The 18,402-nt window shown below is 38.3% G+C and overlaps 1 protein-coding gene across 1 annotated transcript in view; it reads left to right on the forward strand.

The window, feature by feature from the left end:
- The window catches only part of UNC13C (unc-13 homolog C), a 627,474-nt gene that overhangs the window by 487,302 nt on the left and 121,770 nt on the right, over positions 1-18,402 (forward strand). The window contains exons 26-28 of the mRNA XM_056572349.1: positions 6,340-6,428; positions 8,344-8,493; positions 15,131-15,254. Coding sequence (XP_056428324.1) covers positions 6,340-6,428; positions 8,344-8,493; positions 15,131-15,254 — 363 coding nt within the window. The remainder of the gene's footprint in view (positions 1-6,339; positions 6,429-8,343; positions 8,494-15,130; positions 15,255-18,402) is intronic.

Below are 18,402 nucleotides of genomic sequence, written 5' to 3' on the forward strand. Positions count from 1 at the left end.
CTGGCTCCAGAAAGTTAAACCGATTTGTAAATTACTTCTATTAAAAAAAATCTTAATCCTTCCAGTACTTATCAGCTGTTGTATGCTGCAGAGGAAGTTGTTCTTTTCTGTCTTACCACATTGTTCTCTGCTGACACCTTTGTCTGTGTCAGGAACTGTCCAGAGTAGGAGCAAATCCCCATAATAAACCTCTTCTTCTTCAGACAGTTCCAGACATGGACAGAAGTGGCAGCACAGAGCACTGTGGTCAAACTGGAAAAAAAAATACACAACTTCCTCTGGAGCATACAGAAGCTGATAAGTACTGGAAGGATTAAGATTTTTTTATCTATTTTAAAAGTTTTTCACCAGAGTACCCCTTTAAACAATAAAAATATTGAATAACAAAACAAAGCACAATAATAATACTAGTTGTTTGCCATGGTAAGTAGATTTATAGACATCATTAGTAATATGCAGGCCTACCGTATAAACACGGTTACTTTTCATTGCTTCTACGAAATAAATACTCACTGAGACATGGGTCAACAGATACAGATTAACATTTCCAGTAAAAGCCCCCAAGAGGTCTTAACTGGTAATTTTCCAAGAGATAACCCAAGGTTTATATGGCACCAGGGACTGGAGTTGTAATGTACCTTGAACAGCAATAAACATCTAAAAGTCTATGAATACTACAGTAGCCTGAACATTTATTTTTTTTGTTTTAAATCAGATATGTGTTGTAAATAGTACCCAAGAGGTCTTAACATAAAAAAAATCATGTGCCTCCTTTTACAATGTTTAAAGTTAGGTATATAGAATAGAGACATTTTACACTATTACAATCAGTCTTTCTATAAGGTACTGCTACTCTCTTGCCAAAAGTAATAGTCTTAAAGGGGAACTCCGGTGAAAACTTTTTTTCTTTTAAATCAACGGGTGCCAGAAAGTTAAACATATTTGTAAATTACTTCTATTAAAAAATCTTAATCCTTCCAGTACTTCTTAGCTGCTGAATGCTACAGAGGAAATTCCTTTCTTTTTGGAACACTGATGGCATCATGATCACAGTGCTCTCTGCTGACATCTCTGCCCATTTTAGCAACCGTGCATAGCAGATGTATGCTAAGGGCAGCATGGTGGCTCAGTGGTTAGCACTGCTGCCTTGCAGTGCTAGGGCCTTGGGTTCAAATCCCACTAAGGACAACAATAAATAAAGAGTTATAATGATGTCAGCAAAGAGCACTGTGCTCATGATGTCATCAGAGAGAATTCCAAAAAGTAGTATTTCTCTGTAGTATTCAGCAGCTAATAAGTACAGGAAGGATTAAGATCTTTTTAATAGAAGTAATTTACAAATCTGTTTAACTTTCTGGCACCAGTTGATTTAAAAGAAAAAAGGTTTTCACCAGAGTACCCCTTTAAATCTCATAGGGGGACAGTTATCATTGTTTGCTTTGGTAAGGAAGTTCTGAGGTAATTTATTAATTTTTTGCTTTAGGTTTGCTTATGTGGTATATATTTATCATACTATCACAGGGGGTTGATAAATTTGGAGCACATAAGCAAAACCAAAAAGTTGCAGCTGAGACTTTTGTGAGACTTTTTTCCCCCCAACATATTAAATTTGCTCACGTAAAAAAGTTTTGTACTCCAGGTCAGACCTGGAGTAGACCTGCAACTTTTTGTAAGGAGTCTGTGACCTTTTTTTCCCTACGTGCGACTTTAGCACATCATAAATACCTGACCACTGCAAAGTGAAAACTGAAATTTTGTTAGGTAAGACTGTAACTTTTTGCTTACTCACAAAAGTCGCACAAAAGGCACATGTGAGATTTTTTGTGCAACTTTTTTAAGCAAAAAAAGGCTCTAAATCCCTTGATAAATGTCCCCCATAGTGTCTAATTTAAATGTCAGTTGCCTTAAAGAAGGTTGACTTTCCCTTATACAATATATACCAATATATACCAGCATATCCCATGGTGCTTCACAGACTGTTACAATTCACGTTTGGACATTTCCTTCTTTTGTTGGAGGGGTCCACTGACAGCAGTCTGATCCCAAGGTTTACCCCTGTAGGGACTCCCATCAATCATCTGTGAGGGCACTCTGAACCATTTGTACAATTTCCCTGCAGTATCACCTAATCAGAAATTAAAAGAATTGTCCAGTCACATAAAATTCTTGGGTAAGGGCGACATTAAAAAAAAAAAAAAAGTTAAATGTTAAATTCATCATGTCTGCCCAGACTGTGCCCATTCCAACTGAGCAGCACTTCCTGTCTTGCTTTCCACACACAGGAAGTGCCCACTTCCCTGGTCAGAATACTAATCCTGCAGAATGAGAGATGATCTTTGTGACTGCTATTAATTCAGAGTATTTGGACAGGTCTCTTCAGCATACCCAGTAATGTATTGCTGAAGATCTAATTAATTCATTTCCTTCTATATAATGGTTCTTGGCATATACAATAGCATTTTCCAGTTAATTGGTAAGCATAAAGCACAAAGCAACATTGATGCATCCAATACAACAGTGCCAATACATGCTTGTTATTACCTAGTTAACATAGTGATGGTTTGCATTAACCTTGCACATAAAATCAATAGAACAACACTATTAACATTCAGATACATGTACTACATGTTATTTCAATACAACCCTTTGGTAATTAATAAATAATAATTAATTAATAGGTAATTAATAAATAAAGAGTTATAATGATGTCAGCAAAGAGCACTGTGCTCATGATGTCATCAGAGAGAATTCCAAAAAGTAGTATTTCTCTGTAGTATTCAGCAGCTAATAAGTACAGGAAGGATTAAGATCTTTTTAATAGAAGTAATTTACAAATCTGTTTAACTTTCTGGCACCAGTTGATTTAAAAGAAAAAAGGTTTTCACCAGAGTACCCCTTTAAATCTCATAGGGGGACAGTTATCATTGTTTGCTTTGGTAAGGAAGTTCTGAGGTAATTTATAAATTTTTTGCTTTAGGTTTGCTTATGTGGTATATATTTATCATACTATCACAGGGGGTTGATAAATTTGGAGCACATAAGCAAAACCAAAAAGTTGCAGCTGAGACTTTTGTGAGACTTTTTTCCCCCCAACATATTAAATTTGCTCACGTAAAAAAGTTTTGTACTCCAGGTCAGACCTGGAGTAGACCTGCAACTTTTTGTAAGGAGTCTGTGACCTTTTTTTCCCTACGTGCGACTTTAGCACATCATAAATACCTGACCACTGCAAAGTGAAAACTGAAATTTTGTTAGGTAAGACTGTAACTTTTTGCTTACTCACAAAAGTCGCACAAAAGGCACATGTGAGATTTTTTGTGCAACTTTTTTAAGCAAAAAAAGGCTCTAAATCCCTTGATAAATGTCCCCCATAGTGTCTAATTTAAATGTCAGTTGCCTTAAAGAAGGTTGACTTTCCCTTATACAATATATACCAATATATACCAGCATATCCCATGGTGCTTCACAGACTGTTACAATTCACGTTTGGACATTTCCTTCTTTTGTTGGAGGGGTCCACTGACAGCAGTCTGATCCCAAGGTTTACCCCTGTAGGGACTCCCATCAATCATCTGTGAGGGCACTCTGAACCATTTGTACAATTTCCCTGCAGTATCACCTAATCAGAAATTAAAAGAATTGTCCAGTCACATAAAATTCTTGGGTAAGGGCGACATTAAAAAAAAAAAAAAAGTTAAATGTTAAATTCATCATGTCTGCCCAGACTGTGCCCATTCCAACTGAGCAGCACTTCCTGCCTTGCTTTCCACACACAGGAAGTGCCCACTTCCCTGGTCAGAATACTAATCCTGCAGAATGAGAGATGATCTTTGTGACTGCTATTAATTCAGAGTATTTGGACAGGTCTCTTCAGCATACCCAGTAATGTATTGCTGAAGATCTAATTAATTCATTTCCTTCTATATAATGGTTCTTGGCATATACAATAGCATTTTCCAGTTAATTGGTAAGCATAAAGCACAAAGCAACATTGATGCATCCAATACAACAGTGCCAATACATGCTTGTTATTACCTAGTTAACATAGTGATGGTTTGCATTAACCTTGCACATAAAATCAATAGAACAACACTATTAACATTCAGATACATGTACTACATGTTATTTCAATACAACCCTTTGGTAATTAATAAATAATAATTAATTAATAGGTAATTAATAAATAAAGAGTTATAATGATGTCAGCAAAGAGCACTGTGCTCATGATGTCATCAGAGAGAATTCCAAAAAGTAGTATTTCTCTGTAGTATTCAGCAGCTAATAAGTACAGGAAGGATTAAGATCTTTTTAATAGAAGTAATTTACAAATCTGTTTAACTTTCTGGCACCAGTTGATTTAAAAGAAAAAAGGTTTTCACCAGAGTACCCCTTTAAATCTCATAGGGGGACAGTTATCATTGTTTGCTTTGGTAAGGAAGTTCTGAGGTAATTTATAAATTTTTTGCTTTAGGTTTGCTTATGTGGTATATATTTATCATACTATCACAGGGGGTTGATAAATTTGGAGCACATAAGCAAAACCAAAAAGTTGCAGCTGAGACTTTTGTGAGACTTTTTTCCCCCCAACATATTAAATTTGCTCACGTAAAAAAGTTTTGTACTCCAGGTCAGACCTGGAGTAGACCTGCAACTTTTTGTAAGGAGTCTGTGACCTTTTTTTCCCTACGTGCGACTTTAGCACATCATAAATACCTGACCACTGCAAAGTGAAAACTGAAATTTTGTTAGGTAAGACTGTAACTTTTTGCTTACTCACAAAAGTCGCACAAAAGGCACATGTGAGATTTTTTGTGCAACTTTTTTAAGCAAAAAAAGGCTCTAAATCCCTTGATAAATGTCCCCCATAGTGTCTAATTTAAATGTCAGTTGCCTTAAAGAAGGTTGACTTTCCCTTATACAATATATACCAATATATACCAGCATATCCCATGGTGCTTCACAGACTGTTACAATTCACGTTTGGACATTTCCTTCTTTTGTTGGAGGGGTCCACTGACAGCAGTCTGATCCCAAGGTTTACCCCTGTAGGGACTCCCATCAATCATCTGTGAGGGCACTCTGAACCATTTGTACAATTTCCCTGCAGTATCACCTAATCAGAAATTAAAAGAATTGTCCAGTCACATAAAATTCTTGGGTAAGGGCGACATTAAAAAAAAAAAAAAAGTTAAATGTTAAATTCATCATGTCTGCCCAGACTGTGCCCATTCCAACTGAGCAGCACTTCCTGTCTTGCTTTCCACACACAGGAAGTGCCCACTTCCCTGGTCAGAATACTAATCCTGCAGAATGAGAGATGATCTTTGTGACTGCTATTAATTCAGAGTATTTGGACAGGTCTCTTCAGCATACCCAGTAATGTATTGCTGAAGATCTAATTAATTCATTTCCTTCTATATAATGGTTCTTGGCATATACAATAGCATTTTCCAGTTAATTGGTAAGCATAAAGCACAAAGCAACATTGATGCATCCAATACAACAGTGCCAATACATGCTTGTTATTACCTAGTTAACATAGTGATGGTTTGCATTAACCTTGCACATAAAATCAATAGAACAACACTATTAACATTCAGATACCTGTACTACATGTTATTTCAATACAACCCTTTGGTAATTAATAGCTACACTTTTAGTCAACGACAATTACCATGGGATCAACGTGCAGGAAGGGGTATCTGTCACTACAGAATTATTCCATTTACCTGAAGCCTTAGCTAAAGAAAATTTAAAAAAAAATTAAATTGTTAATTACAAGAATAACAGCATACCATCCTTTTTATTCTATTACCTCCAAAGGAAATAAGACAGTATCAAATATTTAGGAAGTCACGTACACATTTCATGATTTCCTAGCCGTGTATAACGTCTTTATTCTGTTTCATTTTCTGAAGTATAGGTTTCATTTCTGTAAGTCCAGTAAAATTATTTTTGACAATTGAATTCGTACAGCAAGTTGAGGGTTGGTTTGGGACTATATCACCCAGCTGGGAAATATGGCCTGTTGTAAATCAGAGAAAGATACAGGCACTGAATTGTCTTCTTCCATGATGTTCCAAAAGAAATGAGCCTCTTTCTTATCTGTAGTCTCTAATGCCTAGCCAATATTTCTTCATCATCCATGATGACATTTGGACCAATCCCTAGTTAAACATAAAGTCCTCCTATTGAATATCAAACAGATGACAGATGGCAAAATGAAGTCTTCTTAGGAAAAAATCAAAGGTTCTTGGAGGGCGTAAAATAAGAGGGATCGGTAGGCAGGATGTGCGTTCTGATTAAATTGTTGTACTAAATCCATGCTTCTCTCTGCAGCTGGATCCAGATGCCAGTATAATGCTTAAAGAACTCCAGCTGAAGCTTAGTGCGGTGTTGGATGAGCTCAGTTGCTTGTTTGGAGCAAGGTAATTAGAATCATTGCGGGGCTATAATGCTATTTAGGTTCTATATAGGGGTACCATGTTGCTCTACTTTGCTCTATCTTATCATAAAGACATAGCAACATTTTTCTGTTAACATCTTTATTGATTTCAGTGTGATTTTTCCTGATGGCAAAAACCATCAGCTGGCATAAGATAGCTTCTGTTCCAATAGGTTTCCTTTATATTTGGCAGACAGAATATCATAAACTGCTGCACAATTCTAATTGGATTAAAAAAAGGAATATACCCTGGTGTTCTGTGTTTTATTTACCATTACAGTCAGTGGCACCTGTTCTTTTATAAATTCCATTGTAAATCTGTTAAAAACCTAGGTCATGAAAAATGAATGACTTGACAAAGTCTAAATACTTGTGTCTTATTGATTTTTCTATTTTTTACATTGAACTTGTTCCATTTAAAACAACTAAACTCTTTTCTTCAATTTTTTAATTTTTTTATTTAGCGTCTTGGACCTCCACAAATTAAAATTAACAAAATAAAAAATAATATTCTGATAATATACTAATATTTATGGGCTACCATGAGAAACCTCAAAATCTTATATCTAGCCTTCAGACCTTATTTAAGTTTGTAATTCTTTCTTTGAGGATAAGATAATGTAATCGAACTGTAATAACCCTGAAATACTTTTGGGATCTTAGAATTTTCACAATTTTCCTCAAATACTCACAATCATGGAATCATAGAACACTATGGGGGAATTTAGTAAGACTGTTGTTACAATGTATTACTGTCACATTTATATAAACTTTTGACATGTTGTCTAGACATTTCAAAAGTTTAGGTCGCTGGATTAGATTTTAGCTTAAACTGCATAATAGCTGAATAAATTCCCTCAACATATGCAGGAACCAGTGTTTCCATAGTTTGAGAACATAAGGGATCATATATCAAAAGAGTAAACAAATTGTTTGCCCATCACTGTCTTTCTTTTTTCTTTTTTGACAAATGTATTAAATGTTGAATGCAGGCTGTTACGTGTGTCACAAATTATGCAGTACATCCTGTTTTGTTTAGTAAAAATAGCATTACATTTTTGGTGCAGGCAGTTTTGATCGTGTAAATTTACAGTATATTCACGTGGCACAAGACCTCTTTAATGTCAATTTTATTATACACAGCATGATCATCAAAGGGGTTAAATGGGTACTTCAGAGAGAAGAAAAAAATGTTTTCAAATCAATTGGTGCCAGAATATTATACAGATTTGTAAAAATCTTTAGCCTTCCAGTACTTATCAGCTGCTGTATGACCAGAGGAAGTTGTATAGTGCTCTCCAGTTTGACCACAGTGCTCTCTGCTGACACCTCTGTCCATGTTAGGAATTGTCCAGAGCTGAAGTGAATCCCCATTGTGAACCTCTCCTGCTCCTTACTAAAGTGGCAGCATAGAGTACAGTGATTGACTGGAAAGAACTACACAATGAAAGAACTACACAACTAATTAGAAATATATTATGTATCTGTATAACTCTGATAGACAAACTTTCATCTCACATCTACATAAGGGGTGGGAGCACATAATATATACTAACACTAATATAGAATTTTTATATTGTAATAAATAATTTTTAAGTTGGTTTTATTTTATCCTAAACAAACTACCTAATGCACCACTGTAGTGTAACATGAAATATAAAACGTAAAAGAGAGAATCAAAACCACAATAAACCTATTTTTAAAAGAGATCAGCAGGTAAAAAGAACGACAACATACTGTAGTGAGAGAATTTTGATAACACATAGGGGAGGTGAGCAGACAAAGGAAAACAAAGGCTTTGTAGAATTGTGCTTCATTATCGTGGCTGACAAGGTAAATCAATTGGCAGAAAGAGAAAGAAACACTAAAAACTTAATGCAACTTTTTTGTGTTTCTAGTTTCCAGAACATAATTGAGGACTGTGTGAGACAAATGAGCGTTGAATTAAATCAGATGAGAGCGAATGGAAACGCATCCACAAACAGGAACAATGCCGCCATGGATGCAGAAATCGTACTGCGGCCACTGATGGATTTTCTGGATAAAACGTTAGTACTTATTGTCATGTGTGGTGTCTAAAGGAATGTTATTTACGTTGAATTACAGTGAAACCTCTTTGAGAAGACCACCTAAAATTGCATTGGAAATAGTCTTCTCAAAGAAAATTACCTCTGCTACCCCATTCAATCTTCAGAATGGGGTCCAGAATCCCCCAGCTGCATGGAGTGTGTGCTGACCCTGCGTTCCATGCAGTAGGGAGATTCTATGAAAGTGCTAAAGATACCCAAGTGATGTACTCAGTATCACATAGAGTATGCATTTAGTGTGTACCGATCCCTTTCTCCATACAGATTTGGGGCACTGTTTTCCCAGAGGTCCGACCCCCTGCAATCAGACACTTGCCCCCTTTTTGAATAGGGGATATGTTTTTTAATACTGTAATACCTCTTTAAGTTAGTTACATATCCACTATGTTGTTCATCATTTTATTTGTACAGGAATATTAAATGACTTCACACTAGAGAGCATCATGTCCACACAACTATAAACTAATCCTAGTCCATTAATCTTCTGTAGTGCAGCTTGGAATGTCATATTGACAGAATGAATCTCCATTTCCAGATTCTACACTGTGCAGATTTACTACAAATGTAATAGACATGGCATCTGGGAGGCTAAGGTTTACATAGAATATCTTTGTTGATCCAGAATTGAATATTTGATTATGAAAAGCTACAAAACATAATAATCCAAACACTGAATAACCACTGGGTTTCTTTTTATGGTGGTTTACTGTGTGTTCCTTTATACTGCAATCTTCTTTCTATGTAGAAAAGTGCAAAATTGGTGTGTTTTATTTCTCCACACTCTGATCTACCTTTGAATTGCCCCCATACGGTGCTAACCAAATAAGGTTATCGCCAAGATGGCGTAGGGTACATTCCATAAAATCCAGAGACATGCCCTTTTGTATAATCACACTTAGAAAGCAGTTTTAACCAAAACAAAATGAGGAGGAAAAACAAAAATGCAAAATGTAACCTGGATGTGTCCTCAAGGCCAAAATAGGCTGTGTCCTTCAGGGGCTAAAAATGCCATCTTGATGTAAACATGACCCGTAAGTTCTCCAACTTTACTAGAAGACAGGCCCAGTCTAGAAGCTTTGCCAAATTCATACACAACAATATCACCAAACACAAAATGTGGGTTAGAACTCTTCTCATTTCTTTTTGTTTTATTGCAATACTAGCAGATAACCCGGCCTGATTTTTCCTATGTTATCCTTGTGGGGGAGGAAAAGCCACGTAGGAGGAAGCTTTTGACCTCATATCCAGTCCTCATATTCGGACCCTATATCCCCTTCTTATAGCCTGACCTCTTCTTCCCTTCTCTTATCCCATTCTCATATCCCGACTTTATATTTTGTCCTCATATCCCGACCTCATATCCCATACTCATATTATGACTAGAGATGAGCGAACTTACAGTGATTCGATTTATCACGAACTTCTCGGCTTGGCAGTTGCTGACGTTAGCCTGCATAAATTATTTCAGCTTTCAGGTGCTCCGGTGGTCTGGAAAACGTGGATACAGTCCTAGGAGAGAGTCTCCAGCCCACTGGAGCACCTTAAAGCTGAACTAATTTATGCAGGCTAAAGTCAGCAAACGCTGAGCCGCGAGGTTCGTGAGTAATCGAATTATGACCTCATATTCCAACCTCATATCTTGTCCTCATATCCCATTCTCATATTTCATCCTCATTTCCTGACCAACATTTGCCCTCCTCTTATCCTGACCTCTTTTCCCATCCTCATATCCCATTTTCATATTTTGTCCTCCTATCCGGTCGTCATATCCTGTCCTCATATCCCATCCTCTTATCTCATCCTCATATCCTGACCAACATTTCCCCTCCTCTTATCCTGACCTCTTTTCCCATCCTTTTTTTCATATTTTGTTCTCATATCTCATCCTCGTATCCCGTCTGTAAGTGGGGCTGTTTTGTGAAGAAGAGATTGTAGGCTGAAAATAGAAGGGGACGAGGCTTTGTGGGAGTGATTGTGACTTGCAAGCCAGATCAATGTACAAAAATGGTCAAAAATAAAAGCGGGTGTGGCATAGATGGAGGATGTGGCATTGTGAGATGAGGCGTGGTGTGCGGGAAGGGTGTGGTTTACAAGCCGAACTGACCCACTCAACAGGAGATGCAGAGCGGAGCTTATGGAGTAAGGTATTGGATGTCCAATAGACTTGCAAGGAACTTCAGACAAAAACCCTACCTTTCACGTAAGTAGGTAGGTTAGGGTTAATTGAACTTTTTACATTTTTATTTGACATATAAGTTGCATGTGTAACAAGTATTATCAAAATATCTCCAGCCATTTGAAAATTATGCTGGAACATACATTTCCCATAGACTTGCTTGGGACTTTAAACATAAACCCCAACCTTCGCAAATGGGGGTAGGTTAGGGTTAGTTTAACTATCCCATATTTGTAGTTTACTTATAAGCAACATGTGTACCAAATTTTATCGAAATATCTTTAGCGGTTTGGAAGTGATGCTGGAACATACACACATAAATACATACGTACGCACATACATACACACATTGAGTTTTATATATATATAGACTAGCTGACTACCCAACGCTGCCCAGTTTTTTCTACCTAATCCTTGTGGGGGAGGAAAAGCAACAAAGGACAAAGCTTTTGTCCTCATATGCTGTCCTCAAATCCTTACCCCATATCCCCTCCTCATATCCCAACCCCAAATCCCCTCCCCTCCTTAAAATAAAAGCGGAGTTGCTTAAAGAGTTGGCATGTCTTTGCAAGATGGGGCGTGGTATACTGGAGGGTTTGGCTTGCCAGCTGGACTGACGCATTCACCAGGAGATGTAGAGCGGAACTTGAGGAGTAAGGTACCATAAGTTCCATATGCTTGTATGGGACTTGAAACAAAAACCCCATCCTTCACATAAGGGGGTAGGTTAGGGTTAATTTAACTATTATATATTTTTATTTGACATATAATGTCATACAGTGGGGCAAAAAAGTATTTAGTCAGCCACCAATTGTGCAAGTTTTCCCCCTTAAAAAGATGAGAGAGGCCTATAATTTTCATCATAGGTATACCTCAACTATGAGAGACATAATGAGAAAAAAATCCATAAAATCACATTGTCTACATTTTTAAAGAATTTATTTGCAAATTATGGTGGAAAATAAGTATTTGGTCAATAACAAAAGTTCATCTCAATACTTTGTTATATACCCTTTGTTGACAATGACAGAGGTCAAATGTTTTCTGTAAAGTCTTCACAAAGTTTTCACCTGGTATTTTGGTCCATTCCTCCATGCATATCCCCTTTAGAGCAGTGATGTTTTGGGGCTGTCGCTGGGCAACAGGGACTTTCAACTTCCTCCAAAGGTTTTCTATGGGGTTGCGATCTGGAGACTGGCTAGGCCACTCCAGGACCTTGAAATGCTTCTTTTTTTTCATATTCAAAGTATTTTATTGAACCAAACAAAAACAAACAGATGGGCAGCACATCAGCAAAGTACATCAGAAAAGAAGGGCACCGCCTCCCAAAGCGGAAGCGAAAGGATACATCACATACATCACGTAAAACGTGAGAGACAAGTAATAGGTATCCCAAAATACACATCATAAAGGCTGCAGTAACGAGAGGGGAGCTGACGTGAGCAAATATGATCGCTAAACCATCTGAGTATAACAATATAGCAGATATGGAGTAACAAACAAGTAACGAAGGGAAGAAGAGAGGAGAGAGAGAGAGTAGGACGTAGAAAGGAAGAGGGGTGGGGAGGGGGGGAGGGAAAGGGAGGAAGGGAAGGAGACACAGACACAGTAAGGCAGGAGGGGAGGGTAAATCCAGGGGGGGGGGCGATCCCAGGGAAGGCGAGTAGCAGTGCCCGCGTCTCAGGAGCCCAGGGAGAGGGTACCAAATTCTGGGGAAGCCACAAACTCAGACCACGGGAGCCAGCGCAGTAGAGAACGCTCAGCGCGAGGGGTAGCATCCACCACACTCTTTCATACCCTGTAGCGTACACTCCTCCATACCCTATACATATAGCACTTCCCTAAGCCACTCAGCTACAGTAGGGGGCTGGGTGGTCCGTCATTTCCTGGGGATAACTCGACGTGCAGTAGCCAACAAAAGGCAGGCCAGACCCTTCTTAAGAGCATTTATCCTACCCGGGAGTAGTGACAGCAATACGACTTGAGGGGAGCGGTGGAGGGTAAGTCCCGTCACCTTCTGAATCACCTGCAACACCCCTGTCCAGAAAGGCAAGAGAAGAGTACAATCCACCCAGATATGAGATATCGTCCCGGGAGCCGCACCACACCTCAGGAACCGTAGGGAAGTACCAATGCAGTAATGCTGGCACACGGTACCATTGTGAAACAATTTTATAGTTTGTTTCCTGCAACTTCACAGAGACATAAGCCCCGTGGCAGAGTGCATAGATTTTAGTCCAATCCTGTGCGCCAAAGGTGAGGCCCAGCTCCCGAGACCACCACCCCCCCTGTGTGCCGGCGGGGTCGCCCCCGCTTTGGACAATAAGAGGGCATAGATCACCGATACTGAGTGTCCAGGAGCTGCTGGAGCAACACACAGAGACTCAAAAGGCAGGAGGGGCCTATGAAGGTCCAGGGACTGCTTCCATGTAGCATAAAAGAGTCTAAGCTGGTTATACTGCCATAACTGAGCCGGAGTAGGAGGACCACCCTGGATCACCTCAGATATCAACTGCAGGGAACATAAACACATCCCCTCTAGCACTACCCAAAAAAGAGAGTGACCAATTACCCGGAGATAAGTTAGGGTTACCCCTAATAGGCGTCAGGGGACCGTTCGACCAAAGGAGTGAAGACACACCCGGAGCACTGATCGTGCAATAAACGGGAGGCTCGCCATATGCGCAGTTGTCCAATACGACGTGTGTTTCCCTCGTTGGTGGTGGAACCAGTCCACCATTCATGTCGCTACAGCGGAAAGATAATAAAGGTGGGAGTCCGGGAGGGCAAGTCCACCCTCGGATTTAGGATGGACTAGAGACTTACGGGCCACGCGGTGTCCCTTGGTACCCCAGGCATATTTAGTGAATAACCTATCAAAAGATTGGAAAAACGACCTCGGGAGGGGAATAGGTATAGTCTGGAAGAGATATAGAAGTCATGGTAGAAGGTTCATTTTAATAATGTTAATACGCCCGATCCAGGAAAAATCGCGTCTATCCCACCTAGTCAGATCAGCGGAGAAAGAGGAAAGCAGCGGACGGTAATTTAGATCATATATGCGTTGAAATGCATCTTACGAAGCCACTCTTTCTTTGCCCGTGCAGTGTGTTTTGGATCATTGTCATGCTAAAAGACCCAGCCAAGGTTCATCTTGAATTCCCTTGCTGATGAAAGGGTGTTTTCACTCAAAATCTCATGATACATGGCCCCATTTATTCTTTACTTTACACGGATCAGTCGTCCTTGTCTCTTAGCAGAAAAACAGCCCCAAAGCAGGATGTTTCCACCCCCATGCTTCACAGTAGGTATGGTGTTCTTTGGATGAAACTGAGCATTCCTTTTCCTCCAAACACCAAGAGTTGATTTTTTACCCAAAAGTTCTACTTTGGTTTCATCTGACCATGTGACATTCTTCCAATCCTCTTCTGGATCATCCAAATGCTCTCTAGCAAACTTCAGATGGGCCCAGACATGTACTGGCTTAAGCAGGGGGACACGTATAGCACTGCATGATTTGAGTCGCTGGCAGCATAGTGTATTACTGATGGTAACCTTTGTTATTTTGGTCCCACAGGGTTTTGACACCACAGGGTGAGATTTTGCGTGGAGCCCCAGATTGTGGGAGATTATCAGTGGTCTTGTATGTCTTCCATTTTCTAATAATTGCTCCCGCAGTTGATTTCTTCACACCAAGTTGCTTGCCTATTGTTGATTCAGTCTTCCCAGCCTGGTGCTGGTCTACAATTTTGTTTCTGGTGTCCTTTGACAACTCTTTGATCTTGGCCATAGTGGAATTTGGAGTGTGACTCTTTGAGGTTGTGGACAGGTGTCTTTTATACTGATAACAAGCTCAAACAGGTGCCATTAATACAGATAACAAGTGGAGGACAAACGAGACTCTTAAAGAAGAAGTTAAAGGTCTGTGAGAGCCAGAAATATTACTTGTTTGTAGGTGACCAAATACCGTACTTATTTTCCACCATTATTTGCAAATAAATTCTTTAAAAATCAGACAGTGATTTTATGGATTTTTTTCTCTCATTATGTCTCTCATAGTTAAGGTATACCTATGATGAAAATCACAGGCCTCTCTCATTTTTAAGTGGGAGAACTTGCACAGTTGGTGGCTGACTAAATCATTTTTTACCCCACTGTATATTGTAACCAAGTATTGCTGAAATATCTCCACCCATACGAAAGTTATGCTGGACCATACATTTCCCATAGATTTGCATTGGACTTTAAGCAAAAACCCAAATGGGGTGTAGGTTAGGGTTAAATTAATTATTCTATGTTTGTAGTTGACATATAAGTAACATGTGTGCCAAGTTTCATGTTGATGCTGGAACATACACACATACATATACACACACATTGAGTTATATATATTTTTTTGAAATTGTAAATTTTTTATTCCAGATTATCAGTTTCTGCTAAAATATGTGAAAAGACTGTACTGAAACGAGTTCTTAAAGAATTATGGAAATTGGTGCTTAACAGAATCGAGAAGCAGATTGTGCTGCCCCCTCTAACAGACCAAATAGTAAGTAATACTACTTTTTTTCTTTTTCTGTAGTGCTCCAAGATAGCTAACTTCTGGTAAACAGGGAAAATGTAAAACCTAAAAAACTTTTTCAACTGCCAAAAGAATAAATAGCTAAAGGATAATATCTCAGTAATTCTATATTGTGCAAAGGTGAAAAGCCCCCATTGTTAGACTGCCTTTAGCTTAAAGGGGTACTCCAGTGGAAAAAAAAACATTTTTATTTTTAAATCAACTGGTGCCAGAAAGTTAAACAGATTTGTGAATTTTGTCTATTAAAAAATCTTAATCCTTCCAGTACTTATCAGCTGCTGTATACTACAGAGGAAGTCAAGTACTTTTCGAATTTATTTTCTGTCTGACCACAGTGCTCTCTGCTGCCACCTCTGTCCATGTCAGGAGCTGTCCAGAGCAGGAGCAATTCCCCATAACAAACCTATCCTGCTCTGGACAGTTCCTGACATGAACAGAGGTGTCATCAGAGAGCACTGTGGTCAGACAGAAAATAAATTCAAAAAGAAAAGAACTTCCTCTGTATTATACAGCAGCTGATAAGTACTGGAAGGAAAAATATTTTTTAAATAGAAGTCATTTACCAATCTGTTTAACTTTCTGGAACCAGTTGCTTTAACATCTTAGGGACGCAGGGTGTACCTGTACGTCCTGCTCCCGCGATATATAACTCTGGGTCATATAGGGTTGGTCCCAGTGCCTACCGGTAGCAGGGACCTGCGGCTATTAACCCTTTAGACGTGGTGATCAAAGTTGATTGCCACATCTAAAATGTATAAAAAGCATTCCCGGCAGGTGTCCTGATCAGCTAGGACCCAGCAGGAGGGTCCCTTTCCTGCCTGCGGCGTGTCCGAACGGCGATTGATTGCTCAAATACTAAGATCCAGGCTTGAGCAATAGATTGCCGATGACACTGATCAATGCAATGCTCTGGCTTTGCATTGCATTGCAATCAATGTAATGCATGTTATAGCCCCCTATAGAGGCTATAACATTGCAAAATAAAAGTGTAAAAAAAGAGTTAATAAATGTGATTTAACCCCTTCCCTAATAAAAGTTCAAATCACCCCCCTTTTCCCATTTAAGAAAAAATAAACATGTAAATAAAAATAAATATAAACATATGTGGTATCGCCGCATGCGTACCAGTCCGAAATATAAAAATATATTGGTAATTAAAATGCACGCTCAATGTTGTACACCTAAAAAAAATACAGTACAAAATAGCGTATTTTTGGTCACTTTTTATACCATAAAGAAATTAATAAAAAGCGATCAAAAAGTCAGATCAAAACAAAAATGGTACCGATAAAGACTTCAGCTCATGGTTCAAAAAATAAGCCCTCATACCACTTCATACGCAAAAAAATAAAAATAAACTTATAAGTGTCAGAAGATGACAATTGTAAACGTATACATTTTCCTGCATGTAGTTATGATTTTCTTCAGAAGTAATACAAAATCAAACTATAAAAGTAGGGTATTATTTTAATTGTATGGACCTACAGAAAAAAGTTTAGGTGTCATTTGTTCCAGAAATTGTACTGAGCAGAAACGGAAGCCCCCAAAATTACAAAATGTTTTTTTTTTCTTCAATTTCGTCGCACAATTATTATTTTTTTCTTTTGGGTTTTGCCATAGATTTTTTGGTAAAATGACTGGTGTCATTACAAAGTAATAGTGGTGGCACAAAAATTAAGCCATCATATGGTCTGTAGGTGCAAAATTGAAAGGCTTATGATTTTTAAAAGGTGAGGAGGAAAAAACAAAAGTGCAAAAACGGAAAAACCCTGAGTCCTTAAGGGGTTAAAAAAATATTTTTCCATATTTACTGCATATTTTTTTTGTTTTATATTTACTATAGGGTTTATTAATTCTTGTATAGTTTATAGCATTTCTACCTCTAAGTCCTAATGTGAGGAAAGTTATTATCTGTCATTTTTTTCATAACTTTTACAGATATCAGTGACTTGACTGTTTCTTTGTCCATCAATGATCTCTCAGATAATTCAAAGGCTTCATTGTACAGTTTAGGCTAAACGTTTTTCCCTTTTAAATAAGTAAAATAAAGGGATTTTGAACAATGTAGATTCATTGGGACAAGAGCCATTTATGTAATTTATGAATCATAATTTCTTGTGCACTTTGAAGCACATCTTTCCCACCACATGAAATAATGAAATGTAAAGTGTCATCACTTTCATGCTGCCTAAACCACTAGTAATCAGAGCAGCCCCCCTGGTGGCTTCTCCTCACCCCATCTACCTTGACTGAGAAATCTTTTCCTTTTTGGGTAGTGGTCAATTAGCAATACAGGGAGTGGGGAAATATTTTTTTCTTAATGATTATTTGAAGATTTTAAACAGATTTGTACTGAAAAGATAATACATGAAGTCATAGAAGACGATAGATCATTCAATTCTGCTTTTAAAGATATGTATACAAAGGAAAAATAACCTGAAAGGGGTCGGGATTGCCTAAAAAAGAAATAAGGGATACTCACCTGGCCTGTGCAACTGTGACTTACAATAATGTAGTAATAGGATTATTAGAAACTTCCCTGGTTGTCTAGGATAATTAGGGGTTAGAAATAATGTTCCCCTTTTTCTAGGGTATTAAATAAGTTACTATTTCCTGGTATTTCCTTGAGGGGTGGGTCATTTCTTATATTCATTGGTTTACCCAGACTTGGCCCATTGCATCTTTCTTTAGCCTTTCACTTACAAGAGTTGAACTCTGGAAAAGTAAAAACTGAGATGCAAGGATACTCTTACATTGTACTTTGTGTGCAACTGTTGTAAGTGTACTTGAGAGCCGCAAAGTTCTGCTGGAGCTGTTGTGTAACAAATACCAACGTTACCCAATGGACCCCATTGACTTAGAATGGGGTTTATCAGGCTCTTCCATGGTTTCTGTCATTTTAATGTATAGAATAGTGCTGTATGCAATGCTATTCTTTCTGTCAGACCTGCTAAGACTACCAATGGACATGGCAGTGTGAACAGAAATTGTTGGCAGTGTATTCTTTATCACTTCAAACAGTATGTGTCAACACTGAAAAAATGTATAAGGCTACTCATGAATCCGTATTTGATATATTTGAAGGTTTTACTGGTCTGTGATAGAAACCCGATGT

This window comes from Hyla sarda, chromosome 4 (genome assembly GCF_029499605.1).
Source record: "Hyla sarda isolate aHylSar1 chromosome 4, aHylSar1.hap1, whole genome shotgun sequence".
Classification (NCBI taxonomy): domain Eukaryota; kingdom Metazoa; phylum Chordata; class Amphibia; order Anura; family Hylidae; genus Hyla; species Hyla sarda.